The sequence below is a fragment of the Plecotus auritus genome (genome assembly GCF_963455305.1).
Source record: "Plecotus auritus genome assembly, chromosome: 9".
NCBI classification, from domain to species: domain Eukaryota; kingdom Metazoa; phylum Chordata; class Mammalia; order Chiroptera; family Vespertilionidae; genus Plecotus; species Plecotus auritus.
This window is the reverse complement of record NC_137783.1, coordinates 124,337,521-124,358,805: the sequence shown is the minus strand read 5'-3', so window position 1 is coordinate 124,358,805 and position 21,285 is coordinate 124,337,521. Positions and strand designations below refer to the sequence as shown.

The 21,285-nt window shown below is 44.1% G+C and overlaps 1 protein-coding gene across 7 annotated transcripts in view; it reads left to right on the top strand.

Annotated features, from left to right (window-relative positions):
- Positions 1-21,285, top strand: part of SERGEF (secretion regulating guanine nucleotide exchange factor) — a 201,624-nt gene that overhangs the window by 49,029 nt on the left and 131,310 nt on the right. Inside the window, exon 10 of one of the 7 annotated variants that reach the window (XM_080640399.1) lies at positions 8,258-8,940. The exons of the other annotated variants lie outside the window; for them this stretch is intronic. Coding sequence (XP_080496525.1) covers positions 8,258-8,335 — 78 coding nt within the window. The 3' untranslated portion in view covers positions 8,336-8,940. Of the gene's footprint in view, positions 1-8,257; positions 8,941-21,285 lie in introns of those variants that run through there. 7 annotated transcript variants of the gene reach the window in all.

Genomic DNA, 21,285 nt, shown 5'->3' with positions numbered 1-21,285 from the left:
GCAGTTATACAGCTAACGCCACTGCAAGGCAGACTATGTATAACTCCTTTGGAGAGGTTCCAGGGACTCTGGGTCCACTTCAAGAGTGAGAAATGGCATCAGGGTGCAGGGGTTGGGTCAGGCTTCCAGGAGGACGTGCCTCCGAGCCCTGCCGTGAGGATGGGTCAGACGTGAGCAAGCATCTGCAGGAGAGGAGGACTTTCAGGTGGGCACACCGGCTTGAACAGCCATGGGGTAGGAAGGTGAAGAAAGTGTTTGGGGGGACCCCTGGAGCAAATGGGGTGTCTGTGGGCCGAATGTGAGATAATATCAGGAAGATGGGGTAGAACCTGACCAGGGGGCCTTTAATTCTGAGCTAAGTATTTCTGCACTTCTGTCTATATTTCCCAGTGTAGAAAGCATTGCAGTTCATTTGCTCATTCAAGCCCTTGTAGTTCCCTGAAATGTCTTGAATTTCTACATTTGAGGCAGGAGTCTTAATTTCTCCAGGGTGTGTTTCTGTTACTAAATTTTACTTTTCTGCTGCCCTTAAAAAAAAAAAAAGAAAAGAAAAGGTTTGGTTTTTGAGAAGAATGAGGATGGCCACATAGGAAATGTGCCTCTGAACCCAAGCTGGCTTGATAAAGGAATTCAGTCTTCATTCAGAGTCTGTCAAAAAATTAATAAGCTAGTGAGACTTCTGTAATTAGCATCAGACTAATTACAACCCTCTCCATACCTAGAGGGCTTCCCTTCCCCCAGGGCCTGCCTGGCCTCCTCCTTCCGGGTATGTAGGACGCTCTCCATTCCTGCTTCACATCCCAGCCCTGGTCCTCCTGGGCCTTTCCTCAGTGCTGCATGGTGGAGTCTGTCTGTCTTTCTCTGTCTCTCTTTATCTTTAATTGAAAAGGCACCAAACAACACCACAAAGGCAATTTGGACATGGTAATAATACTTAATAAAACCAACCATAATCGTACCACTCTAACACAACTACACACAACTACATTTCTTTTTGCATCTACACATGTACATCCTTTACAAAATTACTTACAATGTTTTGTATTGTCTTATTTATTTTATCACATGCTTTGCTTTTTTTGGTTTGTAAGATCATTTTAAATGGCTTTTATGTGGTTGGAAGATTCTTGGATTTTCCAAATCATTCTTTGAATGTTGGACATGGAGATAATATCCTCTTTTTTTTTTTTTTTTAACATGTCTTTATTAATTTCAGAGAGAGGAAGGGAGAGGATAGAGATAGAAACATCAATGATAGAGAGAATCATTGATCGGCTGCCTCCTGCACGCCCCCTGTTGGGGATAGAGCCCACAACCCAGGCATGTGCCCTGACCTGGAATTGAACCATGACCTCCTGGTTCAACCACTGAGCCAGGCCGGCAGGGTAAGGTCATATCCTTTTTTTTTGTGGGGGGTGGGGGTGGGGGGTGGCACTGTGGTGGACTCTGCACTGAATACTCGAATTGTTTCTTGAAGACACAGAAATTGCAGGGGCAAAGGCCATGAGCATCCTTATGACTTTCGCTATATTTCTCTGCATTCTGTTTGAAAGAAGTTGCCTCCACTGGTAGTGAGTGAGGGAATGCAGCATTCAAGCTGGTTTTGTCTGCTTAGCTTGTTCAGGGGCTGAGACTTGGTATATAGGCTTTGGGCTCTTTCTCCAAGACTTTGTGGTCAGGTCGCAGAGCAGAGGCACAGAGGCCTCATGGAACTTTTTTTAAAAAATATATTTTTATTGATTTCAGAGAAGAAGGGAGAGGGAGAGAGAGATAGAAACATCAATGGTGAGAGAATCATTGATCGGCTGCCTCCTGCACGTACCCTGCTAGGGATCCAGCCCATGACCCGGGCATGTGCCCTTACTAGAATCGAAGCCAGTACCCTTCAGTCCACAGGCTGACGCTCCATCCACTGAGCCAAACAAGCTAGGGCTTCATGAAGCTTTTTGAGTCTCTGGTTTTATTGGCAAGATGAGGATGATAACTCCTACCACAGAAGGTCGTTAATGAGGATTACTTGCAAAGTTCTTGGCACATGGCAGGAACTCAGTTATTGTTGGGCCCTTTCTTTTCTCCCCCTTTGAAGCCTTTAATACCTGTGGTGGCCACGATGGGCAGCACTGTGACAGACGTATAGCCTGAGAGCCTGACATTGATGTGACTTATTTAGCTTCTTCGCAGGGCAGTCTGAGGAGTCGGCTCGAGCCCGTGGCAGCTCCGTTTAGTGCTCCTGTCCATCTCTGCTCCAATCTTTGGTGGCTGGTGTGTGTACTCCCTGGCTTCACTACAGGTTCGGACGCCAGGCTCTTTTCTGTTGGTAAATTGGGGCTTGGAATGATCTCCACTGTTGATGTCCAGGTCTGACCTACAAGATCCCTCTTTGCCTGAGGCCCAGATCCAAGCCAGTGTGGGCAGCTATAAACTGCGAGGAGGAAATGTCAAGCCCAAATGCCATTCCAAGCCCCGTTCACCTTGGAAAAGGCAAAGTGTTACCCTGGCAGAGGCTTAGCCGGGGAGGTTCAGGGACACCTGGGGAGACAAGAACAGCTTCGAACTAAGTTGATGATTCCAGATCTTCAAGGACCTGATTGTGGCCCATAGCTGACCAGTTGCCTTCTTTATGTCCAAAGGATAAGCTGAGGGAGGTGGAAGCCGTCTGGGCTGGAGCCTCAGGTAGGATGTCTGTCCAGATAGGTCCAGAGGGATAGCCTGGCAGGAGGGGAAAGCACAGGTAGATAAAGCTGCACTGTGCTATAAACATCCCTCCCTGTGAGCAGAAGAAAGCAAATAAACACAATGTTATCAATGTGCCAGTGGTTGTTATGGGCCAGGCCGTGTGCTAAATGCTTTATATGTACTATTTCATCTTCACAGTAAACCTGGCACAGCTTATAATCACTGCTTTACGAGTAAGGAGACAAAGGCTCAGAGTGGGGAGTCACTGGCCTGGGATCACACTGTAGCTAAACAATGGGGTGGGGACTTAGACTTGAAGTACTTGGAGCTCACATAGATGTATAGATGAAGTGAAATTGCATATGCCCTTTTACATGTATATCCTCCCCTGGGTCAAAGTTCTGGAAGTCTGAGCTTCAGGGTTTCTGATTCCCTGAGAGTCTCATTTATTTTTATTTTTTATTTTTCCTTCTGAGCTGTGTCTCATTTCTGGACTGAGAAAGACTTTGAGATTTTAGACCTGGTGGGCCTTCCTTTAATGCTCTTCCAGTGGTGACGACTGTGTGTTTCATGCACTGTCAGCTTTGCCTTAGATCCTGGGCCTCTCTAGCCACTCTTGGAAAATTCCAGGGGTAGCACAGCGATTGAGGTTAATCCCCCCTGCACGTGTTAGGGCAGAGTGTGTGTGGACAGGTTTGCTTCTTGACAGCAAGCACGCACCACACAGCCTTTTGCTTTCCAAGCCCTACGTGGGGCTGCTACCTGCACATTCCCTGTGGAATATTGGCTCTAAGTCCCGTCCGCAGGTGGAAGCCTGCGTTTTATAGTTGGGCAGAAGTGTTTGTGCTCACTTAGTGAGCATGGCAGGGCTCTGGGTTCTGAAGCAGGTAGAGCTGGGCACCTGGTGTGCTAGTGGACCCATCAGGAGACCAGCTTGACTGAAGGTGAACTGCCAGCCTCTGAGGGACAAGGTCTAAATCGGAGTCAGAAGACCTGAGTTCTAGGTCTGGTTTTGTCCTGACTTAATGACGTTGGGCAAGGCTCCTTTCATCCTGCACCCCTAGTTCCCCCCATGTAGGTGGGGAAGTTAGACCATGTGATTCCCCATGTTTCTTACAGATCTAAGAGTCCCTTCCATCTGTGACTCTTATTTCATATAAATGATCGCTGTTTAAATTTGTAACTTGCCTCTGGAGTCCCTCAATGTCACAGCCAAGATCACTTAACCCCTAGCTGCTGGCTCCACTGTGTTAACCAGTGTTAACATTTGGGCATGTCAACCAATCGAGACGTTATAGGCTTCAGTGCCACTTGAGCTTTGCTCTGCCTCTTTACCCTGGTTCTGTTCTCTGCCCTTGTTCCTTGTCCCCAGGGCCTCCTGTTCCAGTTTAGGTCATTGGGACTCAGTATGATGCTCCCAACTGGTCCTCCCAGGACTAGCAGTGTGGTTTTTGACTCATCTCTGTGGCTCTGCCCTTATTGCCAGGGGCAGGCAGGTCTTGGTGACACTCTCTTCCTGGCCTTCCCGCCTGCCACCCGCTCCGGCTCTGTGTGCGCTGACCTCCTGCTCACCCGCGCTGGCCACACAGTGGTGGTGGGTGGAGAGGCAGATATGAAGATAAAGAGCCCATATCTCTGACCTGTAGGAACTTCCAGGAACATAAATAACTCCTTACTGCACAGAGTGAAAGTGCTCTCAGAGGTGTGTTAGGCCAGGGGAGCAGTGATGACGGGATGACTTGTTCTGAAGACACTAACAAAGACACTAACAAAAGGAAGTATTATTTGAACTGGGTTCTTAAAATGAGTAGGAGTTAGAAAAGGTAGAAGGACATTCCAGCAGAGGGACAACATGAACTGAATCTGCTTGAACTCCTGGCACAATCGGGATCCTGCCCATGGTCCAGCCTAGTTTTGCAGCCCGGCTGCCTGTCCAGCCTGCCCCTCCACTGCCACCCATCCTTCTGCTAGGACTACTCTCTGAAGGAAACGAACTTCCACATATGTGATCTCGGTTGATCCAGTGCAGTGCTGTGAAAGAGGCCAGAACAGGTTATTCTCCTTTCATAACTGAGGAAACTGAGGCCCGGAGAGGCCTGCTGGGCATTAGGAGAAGACCCAAGGCAAGCAGCCTGATTCAGTGTTTCTGAGGGCCTTGTTCTGGGCTCAGTCTGCAGCCATGGCCCTGAGTCGTGTTGCTGGTTTAAATTCTGCCCACGTTTGGGTGAGGAGCACCAAGTGCACGTGCACATGTGCACACACAGCCATTGGAGCAAGAGCAGGAAATGCGGAAACAAACAAGAGGTGAACCAGGGATTAGGTAATTGTCAAGCCCAGATGCCATCAGCCCTCATTTTGCTGCAGGACTAAAACTGTTTGTTGGAGGATCAACCTGTGCACAGGTTCTAAGTGAAATCTGTCAGAACGAGTGGGAAAGGAGCTATTTTTAGTTTGCAGAGTCACTCACTCAGCTGTGTTAGCTGAGGTTTGAGCCAGTCCCCTACGCTTTCCACAGTGTTATTTCTGAAGGAGAAATACCACTTGAATGCTGTGTAAAACCCATTAATGAACCTGGAAGTTTCCAGGGCGTCTTTGTCCTGCAGCTCCTTCGGAAGGCTGCCTTTCCTGAATGACCTTCCTCCTCCCCTATATTTAATGCATTTCTAATTTTAAGTTTGTGTCAAGACTGTGGGACTTCGGTGCCCTAAATAACACAGAAACCTACCACCAGCAATCAGCTGAGTTCGGAGTGCTCTGCGGCATTGAACGCAGACTAGATGCTGTCTGGTACATAATCTGCTGTTCTTAGAGGAGCAGGAGGTCTCTGAGGCCACAGTCCCGGGCAGCCCAAACCTCCCAGGTGCAGCAGGTTTTGGGGCCTCCCCAAATGGGGAGGCATTGTTTACCCAAAGCCTGTTTCATTGGAGATTAGAAAAGCTTACACATCTGTGCTGTCACTCCTGACCTAATAGGAGAAATAACCCAAAACAAACCTCAAAGCAGTGGCCTGGATTTGTCTGTGTGAACACTCAGGAGAGAAAGGTCTGTGTTGTTCGAAAGAGATGGTAAAAGGATATGATACAGAAGCACGTGTTTACCACCTGCTATTTTCTCATTTACTTATATTTATCACCTTTTCTCACTGAAACACAAACTGCAGGAGGGCAAGGGCCTATCTGTCTTGTTCAAGGCTGGGTTCCCAGTGTCTAGAATGATTCCCAGCACCTCAGAGATGCGTAGTGGGTGTTCCCTGACAATAACTGAAAGTGAACGAAAGAAGTGGTTTTGGAGCCATGTGGCCCTCCCTCTTCTGCTCCTCTTCTCTCTCTCCCTACCGTCTGTAGTCCTCAATGCCAGGCCAGCTCAGGAACAGGCATTTCTGGGTTTTCAGGCATTTGGGCATCAGACGTCCTGCAGAGCCAGAGAGCAGACCCTGGAATGTGCTCAGACAACCCAGACATTTCATACCATCTCTTAATGGCAAGGCTTTTATGGTCCGCCTTTGAGCACTTCACAATTTACCAAGCGCTTTCACACATCATCTTTGGTTTTTCTTCTTTTATTCAACAGATGCTTACGTATGCCTGTCTGTCTGGACACTCCATGAGCAGAATGGGGGAAGCAGAGGAGAGTGGAATGGTTCCTGGCTTAGGGACTTGTGAGCTAGTAGTCGGGCTCAGGCAAGTTCATGGCAGGACAAACAGAGTGTGACAGAGGCTGAAGGGAGAGTCTGACAATGAAGCTATGTTGATCCCATCCCTTCCCTGTGCCCTTGGGGACTTTTTCTTTCTTGCACTTTCAGTCCTTCTGGTTCTGTTGGATTCTGCAGGGGTGGGGTGGGGGTGGTGACTGGAAAGGCTTTTGAATTGGAAGCATTGACATGAAATTAGGTCTCAAGGGAGCTAATGTAAAGTAGCAGGGGAGCGTTGGCAAGGACTGTGCTAAGAGGAAAGCAGAAGAAGAGCAAGAGAGAGAGAGAGAGAGAGAGAGAGAGAGAGAGAGAGAGAGAGAGAGACTGACTGTATTGACAAGAGATGGAGCAAGCCAGCCAGGAACTGCAGCGTCTCAGAGCCAAGTCGATTTCAACAGGGAGGTCAGGGAGGCTGAGGACTGACCATGGGGTTTGGTGATGAGAGGTGTGGTGTCACCTCTGAGAGAAGCTGAATCAGGGGCATAGGGAATGAAAGGATCATAGGAAAGACAGGCTGCAGGTGTGAACGACTCTTTCAGGAGATTCATGGTCAAAGGAGGATGAGAACAAACTCAGGAACTTGAAAGGAGAGCCTGGTTTGAGTCAGTTTTGTCAGCTTGAGGGGCTGGAGTGTGTCAGAGGCTGCAGTCAAGGATTAGAGAGAGAAAGAGAGAAAAAGCCCGAGTAAAGATGCAAAAGGGAGGGGGGAGGCAGCCTGAGCAGGGCCCCCAAGGAGATGAGAGGTAGGGTTGAAATCACTGGGAATGGGCTAGTTCTGACAAGAAGGAAGGGCACTTCTTCTCTCCGCACAGGAGTAAAATAAAAAGAGGACATGTGAAGTCAGAAGTTTGCGTGGAGGAGAGAAATGCTTTCATTGAAGTGTGTGTATTCTTTGTCATTGGGTTATATCTTAGCTTTATTTATTTAATAAATGTTTAATGCATCCTACTATGGGCCATGCACAGTTTAAGGTGCCAAGAATTCACAAAGAAAAGACTAAGTTCCTGCCCACTACAGTATCTCAGTATTATTAGTAATATAGTAATTATTAATATGTGCATCTCTAAATCAAACGTTGAGCTCTTTGGGAGCAGAAGCTGTCTCATATATCTTTGAATCATTAGGGCAGGCGTGGTAAAGTAAATAATCAGTAGAGGTAGGCTGAAAAAGTGTGAAAGCTCCTGTTAGGTGGCTTAAACCTTCCTGGTTAGGTTGAAAGCCAAAGTGTTTGCTGGTGTGATGAGGTCAGTTTGGGGAGGCCTCCTGGGAGGGACTAGTTTGCTTTGTCATGGTGCACCCAGCACCGTCTGGTAACTCACTGGAACAGAAGAAGACATGGTTACTGGCTCTGATCCCTGAGTGGTGGGTAGGACAGATGTTGCCTCCATCACTCTAGGGTTAAGGAAACTGATGCTCAAAGAGAAAGCTGTCAGGAGCTCAGTGCTACATAGTACATGGCAGAGCAAGGCCTTGAACCTGGCTCTCAGAGCCCTCATTTTCCTCATTGCTAGCCCAGTACACCAACAGCTTCCTCTCTGGACAGTTGTGATCAGAATGTGGGCCTGGGCTCTGGCTCTGGCTATCACTAGGGGGTAGTTGGGTCTGATGGAGCCCTGGGAGCCCTCTCTAGACTCAGTCTGGGTCAGTATCTTATGAAGAAAAGCAGGAGGAAAGGAATAGCCTCCGTGAGGTTAATTCATGATTGTTATAACATAGAGCTTGCCAGAATTGAAGGTCTGATGGAGAGACTCTTGAATGTGGAGTGAGACCTGGGTTGGATTTCTGCTCTGTCATCTACAGTCCACATGACTGGGCCAATGAAAACCTTCCAAGTCTTACTTTTCACACCTCCCAAGTGTGAGTAATAATACCTGCTTTTCCTTGCACCAGAGCCGCTCTTCTGTCTCAATCACTGGACATCTTAGGAGCTATACAGAACCGTATTGGATCTTGTGGCAACACTTCTGAGAATCAACACCAGTGAAAATAGTGGAGCCCAGATGCTTGACAATCCACAGCCAGTCTCTACGCAGTGCTGGAGAGCGTGGATTCCTATCGAGGCAGCCCAGGCACTGGCAGCAAGGATGTCTCTGGCTTGCTCTCTCTCAGCAGCAGAGGAGATTCATCAGCACTGATTTAAAGTCCCAGTGATCTAATGTGTCATCACCACCCTCTGCAGCATTATGACTGCCCCAGGCTGCGCCCAGGGTCACCCAGGAGCTGTCCAGCTGTCTTGTTGCAATTGACCTTGAAAACTGGGCGTTCCAGGGTGAAAGTAAATCGTGCAGAGGTTTAGAGGGAACAGAAGTCAATGAGGGTTAAAGGAGGCTGCAGTGGTTTGATGAGAGAAACGCAAGGTCTGTGAAGGCTGAGTGAGTTGTGCCTGAATCGGTGGCTGGGGAACTGACATTACCTCCATCACTACCCCTGTTCCCCTGGCTTGGACCCCCATAGCTGCTGCCTAATTACAGTGACAGCCCCTTTGTTGAAGACTCCCTGTCTCTCGTCTGGCCTCTTCCCAGTTGTCCCAATCAGCTGCCAAAATGATGTACTAAAATATAAATCTGATCGTGCTAGGCTCTTACTTTTTTTTTTTTTTTTTTTACGATTCTTAGAAAATACAGAAAATATTCGTTCCCACAGCAAACACTATTGGAAACCTACTATAGGGAAGAAACTTAACCAAGCCTTTAGGATATAATGGGGAATAGGGCCCAGCCTCTGCCCTCAAGGGATAGGTGAAACACACAACCTGTAATCCCCACAACCAGTGTGCAAAGAATGGCATTAGTGTAAGTTCCAGGATTATTGTTGGTCTTGTTCACCACTGTATCCCTATCACCTTGATTAGTGTCCAGCACATAGTAGGTGCTCAGTAAATAAATGTTGTAGGGTTGAATGTATGCCCTTACTTTTTAATGGCCTCCCATCCAGGATGAAGTCCAAAATCTCTAGCTTGTCATAAGAAGCTCTTCCTGCTCCTGCTCCTGTCATGATATCAGCCTCATTCTCTCTTGCACTGGGCAGTTTGTCTGTACCAAACCAATGAAATCATAGCGTTGTTGGATGCTTCTGGGTATTTGCAGGTGCTGGTTCTTCTGTTTTCCTTTGTCCGTGGCTCCTTGGACAACTACTACCCGTCCCCCAATGGATAGCAAGGATGATGTCTTATATTCATGTCAGTGTTTCTACCACTTGGCCTGACAAACCTGCCTCTTCTTTCTCTTTCTTTTGAGTTTTTCTTGGCTTGATGCGGTTACCCACCATCCTTGGTTCTGTTGAGCTGCTGTCCCTGAAGCCCTTTTCCACATTCCCTCTCTTCTCCTTTCCCTTAGCCTCCTGAGAGTCCAGATCTGGACTTCGTTGGGCTGCTAGAGGCCTGGCTCCTTGGCTGTGATGAACCCTGGCCTTCCTTTTGCCTTTCTTAAACATCTCCCTCCTGCATTGGCCCCATCCAGACAGCTGACCTCTCTGCCAGTTTCACATGCTCAAGAACCTTACCCTGAGCAGGGCATGGATTTTGCCACTCCCTTTGCCTGAGGACTGGACTATCTGTCCTGGACCTCCGGTTACTGTTTGGGATCTTTTTCTGAATGGCTGATTCCCCAGTGGAACACATCTGCTTGATTCTCAGGGTTGTTGCTGCTTAGACTTCCCGCTCAGAGGCCCTCTGGCCTGAATCTGACCAGGCCCCTTTGAGTATTTTGTAGTAAATGGCTGCCTTAGGAGCCAGCCCTGTGGTCACTCCTCTTCCCCAATGGTTATTTCCATCTAGTTCTAGCCTTTTTTTTGGCCTGTAATGTACTGAGCCACTGAGCACCGAGGCCTTGCTGGCAGGCATCCCTTGAGACAGATAAAGAGAAAACATTGCTCTTGTCATTTCTAAAGAAGCAAAACCAGACCATTTTGTTGGGATGCAGCTTCCAGAATCCCAAGACCCCAGTCCAGTTGGTAGAGGGACCACCGAATTATGACTAGAAGAAGTGAGTTTTTGTGTGATTACATAATTCCCTTCTGTGATGCAGTGGTTCTCTCTGTGGGAACACTGCAGGTTGCTGTTTGGAAGGGAGCACTTTTTACTGGGTGCCTGGTATCATCCAAGATCAGGGGCGACTTGCTATGTGGAGCAGAAATGGAAGGAATCAGAAATGTCTTTGCAAAAAGAGCAGCTGCCATGACGGTCGTGAAACTTCTGGCTTTTCAGAAAGCCAGAATGCAGGGAGAGAAGAAAGCAGCGGGCATGGTGGGAGCCCAGCATGGGTGCTGGGAGTCTGCTTGAAGCTCCCAGAAGACATTCCCATGGGCCACTGCAGGAAACCCAGCTGGCTGGGAGCAGTTGCTCACGGCTGCTGAATGAAGTGCATGTGTCATTGTAGCCAGTACTCCCAGGACTGATGAGGACAGTTCCTCACTCCAGAAAGGTAATTTAGTTATTCTGGAGTATCTTCTCTGTGGTTTCATTTCTATGTGGCCCCTTTTGGGTAAGATTTATTAATAGCCTGGAACATGCACATTATTCGAGGATAGAGTCTACATGAAGGAGCAACAAATAGGAGAAGGACTTGGAAGAATCAAAAGACTTTACATCGTGGCTTGATTTTTGGACAATCTGCTTTACTTCCCGAGGCCTCAGATTTTGCATCTGTCATATAATACTTATTAGGCCTTCCTCTCCAAGTGGTTGTCAAAATGATGTTATGGATGTGAAAGCACTTTATAAACTATGAAGCAATAAACAAATGTAAGTTATGTTAGTAGGTTTATTTGTCATATCTTACCTATGGGTTTTCAGGTCTGGTAGCTCTTTGGAAATTGTTGTCAGTTATCATGGAGCTGGAGTTTGATATGAATCATTTTTATGATTTCTGTGTTCCTCTTTATCCATTAGTACTTACCAAGTATTGAGGGTGCATTCAAGCTGTGGACTTGGAATGTGACAACAGGGAGGACACAGAGTCCTCCAGCTTTCTAAATGGGATGTGAGTGATAGTATAAATCTCCTACAGGTAAGAGCTGAGGACTTGTGAGCAGAGAGATCTAGAAGCAGTGTCGAGAAGAGCGTTGTTGGCCAGCTCTCTTGAGTCATTGGGAGATCTTAGTGGAGATGAAATTTGAAGGCTGGGGAGATTGAATTCAGTGGTCGAGAAGATCAAGCCTCTTTAGGCTTCTGAAGGATCTATGTGGGAGGATGCTGGTTCCTTCTGAGGCAGTAAACCTGGGGACAGTTGTCAGGCTTTGGTTTGAGCACAGAGGTTGGCAGTTAAGAATGACTTGATTTGGAACAATAGGATATTTTAAAGATATAATGATAGCTACTATCTGTTGAACACTGACTCTGTACCACATATTGTGTTAAGCACTGTATGAACATCACTTTCAGTTCTTACCACGTTCCTATGAAGCAGTATACTATTTTTTCGCCATTTTGTAGAGGAGGAAACCAAAACTTGAGGTAGTAACTCATCTAAGGACACAACTAGGAAATAGCAGAGCTTACACACAGTGACAGTGTTGTAGACTGGAGGATATAGACTAACATATAGGCAGCAAGGATGAGTTTCTGAATGTCTCAACCCCAGCCTCCTTACCCGCAAATCCAGCTTATGCCACTTCATAAGTCTCAGATGAGAGGTTACCATTGGAATATCTTTTGGACAATTCCAGTTGCCATTTCAAGTATGAGCTACCTGAGGATAGGTAGCATGTCTTGGTTGTGTAAGTATCTTTAATAGCTGGCACAGTGCCTTTCAGAAAGCAAGCGGTTGGGATTTCTTATGGAACTGAATGGAAACCTCCTGTCACTGAGAGTCTGAGTCACCTGTTACAGTTTGATTTCACTCTAACATCTGATCATCTCACGGGTGGTGGTCTTTCAGAAAAGAGCATATGGTGTTGCAGAATGGGCATTGCATTTTAGGATTTTAAAAAATTTCATACCCCGGCCCTGGTTGGTGTGGCTCAGTTGGTTGGAACATTGTCCCGTGCACCAGAAGGGCGTGGATTTGATTCCCAATCAGGGCACATAAGTAGGTTGTGGGTTTGGTCCCTGGCCGGGGCAATTATGGGAGGCAACTGATTGATGTATCTCTCTCACATCGCTGTTTCTCTCTCTTTCTCTCTGATTCTCTCGCTCTCTCTCTGATTCTCTCTCTCTCCCCCTTCTTCCTTCTCTAAAATCAGTAAAAATCTCAAATCCTGTTGAGCAGGGGGCGCGGGGCTAGGTCACATAGCAGCCACTTGTAGAAGCCTTAGGGGCTTGAGCTCCACCCACTGTGAAGCAAGCAGGCTTGGAGAGGTCTGCGGTGGGATAGCTGCGGACAGAACTGTGACATATGAGTTTGGAGGGAGAGGAACAAAAATAGAATGCTGACTCCTCCAGTGTCTCAGCATGAGGATCATGGAAACACAAGCATGTTTCTCAGTCTGCAGTGCTTCATTCCTCAGATGCCTGTTTAAGGGTAAGGGCACAGAGGCATGCAAATGGTACCTTTCCCTTGGCACTTCTCAAGGTGAAATTTCTGCTGCTGCATGGGGACTTGTGGGAGCACTTCCGTAGTTACTGTTGTACAATGCATTTATCATTCTGCTCCCCTGGCACATTTTGCCAAGCTGCATCATTTCCCTGTTCCTTCCTTCCCTGCGTGATGATGATGCATCTGGTGGCTGCAGCCTCCCTGATCAGAGTTTTTCGTGTAATGGAAAGAGCAATGTACTAGCTAATAATGACAGCAGGTAGCTGTCCTGATCTGGTGCCTGGTTCTCTGCTGAGGACTTTCTAGACATCATTTCTTTAATCCTCATGACAACCCAGCAGAGTTCAGGTTATTATTCCTATTTTCAGATGAGGTGCGTGAGGCTCAGGGGTGGTCACATGACTAGTAATTGACAGAGTTGTGATTAAAACCCAGAGCCTGCTGCACAGCCTGTGCTATGAAATATCAGATTTCCATTTCAAGCTCTAATGTTAATTCTCTATGTAACTCGGGGCCAGAGGCTCTGCTTCCTGGGGCCTCAGCTTTCTAATCCATGTCATGAGAAGCTGTTCCGAGGGTTCTTCCAAACCTTTAACACCAACACCATTCCACTTACCTATTTGGAGGCTGATTTCTTTTTAGCTCTGAGATTTTTTTTGTTTTTGTTTTATAGTGGCAGGCTAGCTGCTATGTCTTAATTCTGTAGTAACACATTAATACAGGCAATTAAGACTATATGTGTAAAAAAGTGTGGATCATTATTGTCTAGTAGAACTTTTTATGATGATCGAAATGGTCTGTATCAGTCCAGTATAGTAGCTGAAAACCACATGTGACTACAGAGCACTTGAAATGTGGCTAATATGACAGAGGAACTGAATTTTAAATTTTATTTTATTTTAATTAATTGATATATAAATAGCCACATGTAGCTAGTAGCTCCTATGTTGGACAGTGAGGGTATAGATGGTATAAAAATATAAAACCAAGAGTATAGATTTTTCCATTCCTATCTCATCTTTGTCTTCTATATCCCAACCAATGCTTCTGATTTCCATGTTTATTTTTCCAGAGGTCTAATACTTGACATGTTATTACATTATATTTTGCTTGCAATTTTCAACACAATCAAACATACATTATTGCATTATTCCTCAGATAAGGAAACTGAGGCACAGAAGAGTTAAATATACTACTAGGAGCTGAGTAAATACTTTTTGCATACATAATTTTTTAGAGAGAACCAGGACTGGCAACTTAGGTTTTTTTTTTATTCCTGGCCAGTTTCCTTATCATTGGCATGCCAATCATAGAATAAAGAGACTCTGGACTCATTACAGATAATTCTTTTAATGTTAGGTGGGGGATTTTTTTCTTTTCATTTGATACCTTTCTGTACTATTTGATTTTTTAAACTCTATATAGGCATTATCTTAATTATAATAATAATGTAGATATTTGGAGAAATTGTAGGAAATGCTATGAGACCGCATAATGGAGCTGTTTCTATTTGGAGATGTAAGTTGAACACTGTTATGCTAGTCAAATAGAGAGAGGTAGGGTTTTCAGGTAGGATCTGTCGTCAGAAGAGAATTGAATTCCATCTTGATTTCTGGTAATGGTGCAGTAATTCTTTCAGACCAACAGTCCCACAAAAAACGACTGTAAACTCAGACAAAATGTAAAAAAAACCAAAATAAACAAAAAAACAACTACTAGAAGGAACTGGAGAGTAATTGAAGGCAGGCGTATCTTCACAAGTGTCAAGATCCTGATGGTCAAGGAAAGACTGAGGAACTATTCTAAATTGAAGGATTCCAAAGAGACATGGCAACTCAATGAAATGTACAGTTGTGAGCTAGATCCTTTTTTGTAAAGAACATTACTAGAACAACTGATGAAACCTAAAGGAGTCTGAAGTTTTGTTGGTAGTTACAGTGTTAATTTTTTAGTTTTGATGGTCAAGTTGTCGTTATGTAGAGAGTGTTGTTGGTTTTGATGACTAAAATTTTGGAGTGGCATCAGTTTGGCAACTTGCTCAGAAGTAGTTCAGAAGAAAATGGAGAAAGAGAGGGAATGGAATTCAGGGAAAATATGGTTAAATGTTAATATTTGGGGAATATGATTGAAGGGTGAACAGGAGCTCTTTGTATAGTTCTTGCAAGTTTTTTCTAACTTTGAATTCATTTCAAAATAAAAAGATTTTAAAAACATAAGTCCTGAGCAACAATAATGAAAATAGAACACATCAACATTTGGGGCATGCAGCTAAAGCAGTGCTTTGAGAGAAATTTATATCTTTAAGTGCATATATTAAAAAAGAAGGAAAGACTAGATTCAGTGACATAAGGCTCCACCTTTAAAAGCCAGAGAAAGAAAAGTTAAGTAGAAAGAGGGAAATAATAAAAGTAAGAACAGAAATTAATGAAATAGAAAATAGACAAAAGTAGAGAAAAATAATAAAGCCAAAAGAAATTCTCTGAAAGTATCAATAAAATTGATAAATCCTAGCTGGACTCATCAAGAAGAAGAGAAATCACACAATACCAATATCAGGAATGAAAGTAGGCGTGTCACTATAGAGTCTACAGTTGCACACACTCACACACAGAGAACATTATTTAGCCTTAAAAAAGAAGGAAGTCTTGCCATTTGTAACAAGATGAATATATAACCTAGAGGGCAGTATGCTAAGTGATATAAACTAGACACAAAAAGACAAATGCTGTATGAGCTCACTTATATGTGGAGTCTAAAAAATTGAACTCATGAAAGCAGAGAGTAGAATGGCAGTTGCCAACGGCTGGGGTGTGGAGCAAATGGGGAGATGTTGGTCAAAGGTGCAGTTATGGGAGATGAATAAGCCTGGAGATTAATGTACAGTATGGTTACTGTAGTTAATTATTTTGTATACTTGAAATTTGCTAAGAGAGTAGATTTTAAGTGTTGTTACTATACACACACACACACACACACACACACACACACACACAGTAACTGTGTGAGGTGATGGATGTGTTAGTTAGATTGATTATGGCAATCACTTCACAATGTATATATCCAATTATATTTTATATCTTAAATATATACTATTTTTATCTGTCAGTTATACAGAAAAGCTGGAAAAAATTTAACATCCATTTGTGAAAAAAACTCTTGGCAAATTAGATATAGAAGGGAACTTCTGCATTCTGATAGAGGGCATTTATAAAAAGCAAATGTCATAATTAAGGTAAAAAATTGTGTTCCTCCTAAGATCAGAATAAAGCACATGTGTCCACTGTAGTCATTAATTGGATGGAGATTCTAGCTAGTGTCATAAAGTAAGAAAAAGCAATAAACGGCTTAAAAATCAGAAAGGAGTAAGTAAACCTGTTTTGATTCACAGATAGCATGATTGTCAACAAAGAAAATCTTTGTCAACAAAGAATCTATAAAATAACTATTACAACCCAGAAGTGAATTTAGCAGAGTACAAAGTCAACATTCAGAAATTGATTATATTTTTTCTATAGAAGCAGCAAAGAATTGGAAGATCTTTAAAAAGCAATTTCTTTTTCAATTACATCAAAAAGCCAAAACTATTTAGGTATAAACTTAACAAAAAATGTGAAAGACCTGTCATAAAAACTACAAGATAGTGCCGAGAGAAGTTAAAGACCTAAATAAATGGAGAGATATCTCACATTCATGGATTGGGAGACTCAATGTTGTTGTCAGTTCTCTCTAAATTGATTTGTAGATTTGAAGTAATCTCAATCAAAATCCCAGGAGGCTTAGGGGTAGAAATTGACAAACTGAATCTAACATTTATATGGAAACATGAAGGACCTTGAATATTTAAAGCAATTTTGAAGAAGAAGAAGAAGAAAGTTGAAGGATTCACTTTAAGGTTTTCTATAAAACTACAGTATGTCAATAACAAAAATACAAATAACTTAATTTTTAAAATGGGCAAAGGACTTGAATAGACATTTCTCCAAAGAGAAATGATCAATAAGCACATAAAAATATGCTCAACATCACTAATTAGGGAAATGCAAATCAAAACCACATGAGATTACACTGTACACCCATTAGGATGGCATATATATATATATCTCAACCAAAAAACTGTTGGCCAGGATATGGAGAAATTGGAATCCTTGTGCACTGTTGGTGGAAATGAAAAATGGTGCAGCCACTATGGAAAACAGTGTGATGGTTCCTCAAAATATTAAAAATAGAATTATAAGATCCATCAATTCTACTTTTGCATATGTGTTCAAAGAATTGAAAGCAGGATCTTGAAGGGTGTTCGTAGCAGCGTTATTCACAATAGCCAAAAAAGGTGAAAGCAGCCCAGTGTCCATCAGATGAATGGATAAGCAAAATGTGGTATGTACGTACCATGGAATATTATTCAGCCTTAAGAATGAAGGAAATTCTGACACATTCTGTAACATGGATGAACATTGAGGACATTATGCTGAATGCAATAAGCCAATCACAAAAAGACAAATATTGTATGATTCCACTTATATAAAGTACCTAGAGGAGTCAAATTCATAAAGATAGCAAGTAGAATCTTTATTCATAGTAGCCCCAAACAGGGAACATCCCAAGTATTCATCTGTGGAGAATGAATAAAAAACTGGGGTGTATTCATGGGATTCCAAAGGAGTGAAGGGATATATCCAACAACATGGATGAAATCTCAGAATTATTATTCTGAGTGAAAGATGCCTTACACAAGAGTACACACTGCATGATTCCATATATATGAAATTCTAACAGGTAAAACTGAAACCAGTAGTATTATTTTTTTAAAATTGAGTCCAGAGAGGAAGAGAGAGGGAGAAAGACACAGAAACATTAATGATGAGAGAGAATCATTGATCGGCTGCTTCCTGCATGCTCCACACTGGGGATTGAGCCCTTAACCCAGGCATGCACCCCGACCAGGAATTGAACCATGACCTTCTGATTCATAGGTTGATGCTCAACCACTGAACCACGCCAGCTGGGCTGAAACCAGTAGTATTAAATTAGGTACACATTATCATCTCTATTTTACAGATGGGGACACTGGCACTCAAAGAGGCTAAGCAACAGGCCTAAGACTGCACAGCAGGTCAGTGGCAGAGCTGGGTCTGCTACCCATATGTCTTGACTGCAGTGCTCTGTCCTTTCCACTGTCCCAGGTGGCCTTTTTAGTATTTTGGGATCTTAGTACATTGTCCATGAGGAGAGCAGTGCTGAGGGTGCAGGTGGCTTGGGATTCCTTTTGGTCTGAAAAGTGCCCTTCCAGCTTCCGTGTAGAGCCTATTAGAATGGATTCCAGTGGTTTGCTAGGCCCCTGTAGCTTTCCTCTTCTTTCTTTGCTAGACTGGAAGAGGAAAGGAGCAGCCAGGCTGGAGAGCACACTGACTGTGTTAATTTAGAGGTTTTTTTCTGGGGCTCTTTCTTCTGCAGAAAACACCTTTAAATAAAAATAAAACAAGCACCAGCTGGTGTGGCTCAGTGGTTGAGCATGAACCTAATAATCAGAAGGTCATGGTTCGATTCCTGGTCAGGGCACATGCCTGGGTTGGGGGCTCGATCCCCAGTGTGAGGTGTGCAGGAGGCAGCCAATCAATGATTCTCTCTCTCATTGACATTTCTATCTCTCTCTCCCTCTCCCTTCCCCTCTGAAATAAATAAAAACATATTAAAAAATAATAAAACAAGCAAGTAACTATTCCTTCTTTTCAAATATTGCTGAGAATCTTTGTGGCATTTTTCTTGGTTGCATGTCCTGGTGATGTCTGAGCATTAAGTGCAAATTGAGAAAGGGACTGTGACAACACCCTTACCAAAGAGGGTTCTCAAGGGAATGACCAAGTCTTGACTAGAACCATTATCTGCTGCCAGATGGACAGGGTTCCACTGAGCTCTGAATTTGACCCACACATTGGCCTTTTCTGAATAGAGTTTGCACTTTCAGAATACCCCTTGTATCTTTGCTCGCTGCTGGCTCATTGACTCCCCCACCCCTGCCCCAGGCTGCCCTGTCTCTGGGGAGTCACACTGCCTGTGAAGATCCAGAAGAAGCCAGCAGCACACTGCATTCATGCAGCGAGGTGGCACCTTAGCCTCTCTGCAGTGAAACGCCCAAATTAACTTACCGTTGTTAGCAGCCCTGCCAGCTGAGAAGACTCAGGGCAGCTCAGCGTGTTCCAGTGCAAGAGGTGGCCTGAGGACAGGTGGAGTTTCATGTCCACACTTAAGTGCTTTTGGCTGATCTACCTTGATATTTCATTACCTTGAAAGCCATTGGGCTATGGAGGGAAGTGAAGATAGGCGGGCAGGTAGAAATCAGAATAGTTAAGACCATCTTTCTTTTTAAGTTAGAAAGAAAAAAACTCTTCTTTCCTGACTTGTCATCTAACTTGCTTACTGTGAAAGCATGCCTTTTCTATACTTAACTTCTTTCCTCTGCCCTAATCTCTCATTCTCTTTCTCCTTGTCCTGCACACTCTCTCTTCCTCCTGTCCCTGCCCCACCTTCTATTCTTTTGTCATTTGTTTTCTGAGTATATGAAAGTATGGAGTGGTAGGAAAAAATACAGTACATCACCAGATTTCTGCCCCTTTCCCAGGTAATGGAGTCACTACCTTTTTTTAAACTTTATGTTTATTGTTGACACTGTTACAGATGTCCCCCTTTTCCCCTGCTTTGCCCACCTCCTCTCAGCCCCTGCCCCCCCTTCCCTCTGGCCATCACCACACTGTTGTCTGTGTCCATGGACTGTGTATATATGTTCTTTGGCTACTCTCTTCACCTTCTTGCATCCAGTCTACCCCCTTCCCCTCTGACACCTGTCAGTATGTTCAATGTATCCATGCCTCTGGTTCTATTTTGTTCGTCAGTATATATCTCCTAGGGGGCAAGGGAAACCAAGGGAAAAATAAACAAATGGGACTACATCAAACTAAAAAGCTTCTGCACAACAAAAGAAACCATCAACAGCCCTGGCTGGTTTTGCTCGGTGGTTAGAGCATTGACCCTCGGACCATAGGATCTGAGTCCGATTCCCGGTCCTGGGTTGCAGACCTGATTCCAGCCTGGGTCGGGGCATGTGCAGGAGGCAACCGATCAATGTGTATCACCTCTCTCTCTCTCTCTCTCTCTCTCTCTCTCTCTCTCTCTCTCTCTCTCTCTCTCTCTTCTCTCTTTCTCTCTCGCTCTCTCTCTCCCTTTTCCCTCCCTTATACTCTCTCTAAAAATCAATGGAAAAAATATCCTCGGGTGAAAATTAACCAAAAAAAGAATCATTAACAAAATGAAAAGGGGGAACCCACTGTATGGGAGAACATATTTCCCAATGATACATCTGATAGGGGGTTAAATTTCCAAAACATATAAGGAACTCATACAACTCAACACCATGAAGACAAATGGTTCAATTAGACATTTCTCCAAAGAGGACATATAGATAGCCATTAGACATATGGAAAAATGCGTGAAGTCTAATATTAGAGAGATGAAAATTAAAACCGCAATGAGATATCACCTCATACCTGCCAGAATGGCTGTCATCAATAAATTAACAAACAAGTGCTGGTGAGGGTGAAGAGAAAAGGGAACCCTCATGCACTGTTTATGGGAATGCAGATTGGTGCAGCCACAGTGGAAAACAATATGGAGCTTCTTGAAAAAATAAAAAATGGAACTACCTTTTGACCCAGTGATCCCACTTCTGGGAATATATCGCAAGAATCCTGAAACACCAATAGAAAGAATATATGCACCCCAAGTTCATAGTAGTGTTATTTACAATAGCCAAGATTTGGAAACAGCCCAAGTGCCCATCAGTAGATGAGTGGATAAAAAAGCTGTGGTACATTTACACACTGGAATAATACTTGGCCATAAAAAAAAAAAAAGGAACTCTCACCTTTTGGGACAGCATGGATGGACCTAGAGTCACTATCTTAAAGAGGGTATCCCGAATATAACATTTGCGTATTCAGAGTTTATCACATTTGTTTTGTTCTATCCCACATAGTTCATTGTCTGATGCAAGCAAGGCTAGAGCCAAGCTAAGGAGGACCAAGACATCAAGGCAGAAATGGATTGTCTTTCCCTAACACTCTTTTGTTCTATCAATTTGATACCTAAGAGCATCCCTGCCTGTCTCCTCTGGTGAGCAGTATGGGTCATTACAGCTTGTTCATGCATCTATTTGTTCACTTTTTAAACTTGGATTTCTGCCACCCATCCTGAGGAAGCTGGGGTTCTCCTGTGACCCGGAACAAAGAGACCACAGGAGGGGAAAAGGCAAGGGGCCCTCCTGATAGCAGGTCTCTGGACAGCCAGCGATTCTGCAATGTAATACATTGAACTGGAAGTCAGGACACCCAGTTTGCCAATAACTTCCGGCATGGCCTTGAACAAATCACTGTCCTTTGAGTCTCAGTTTTC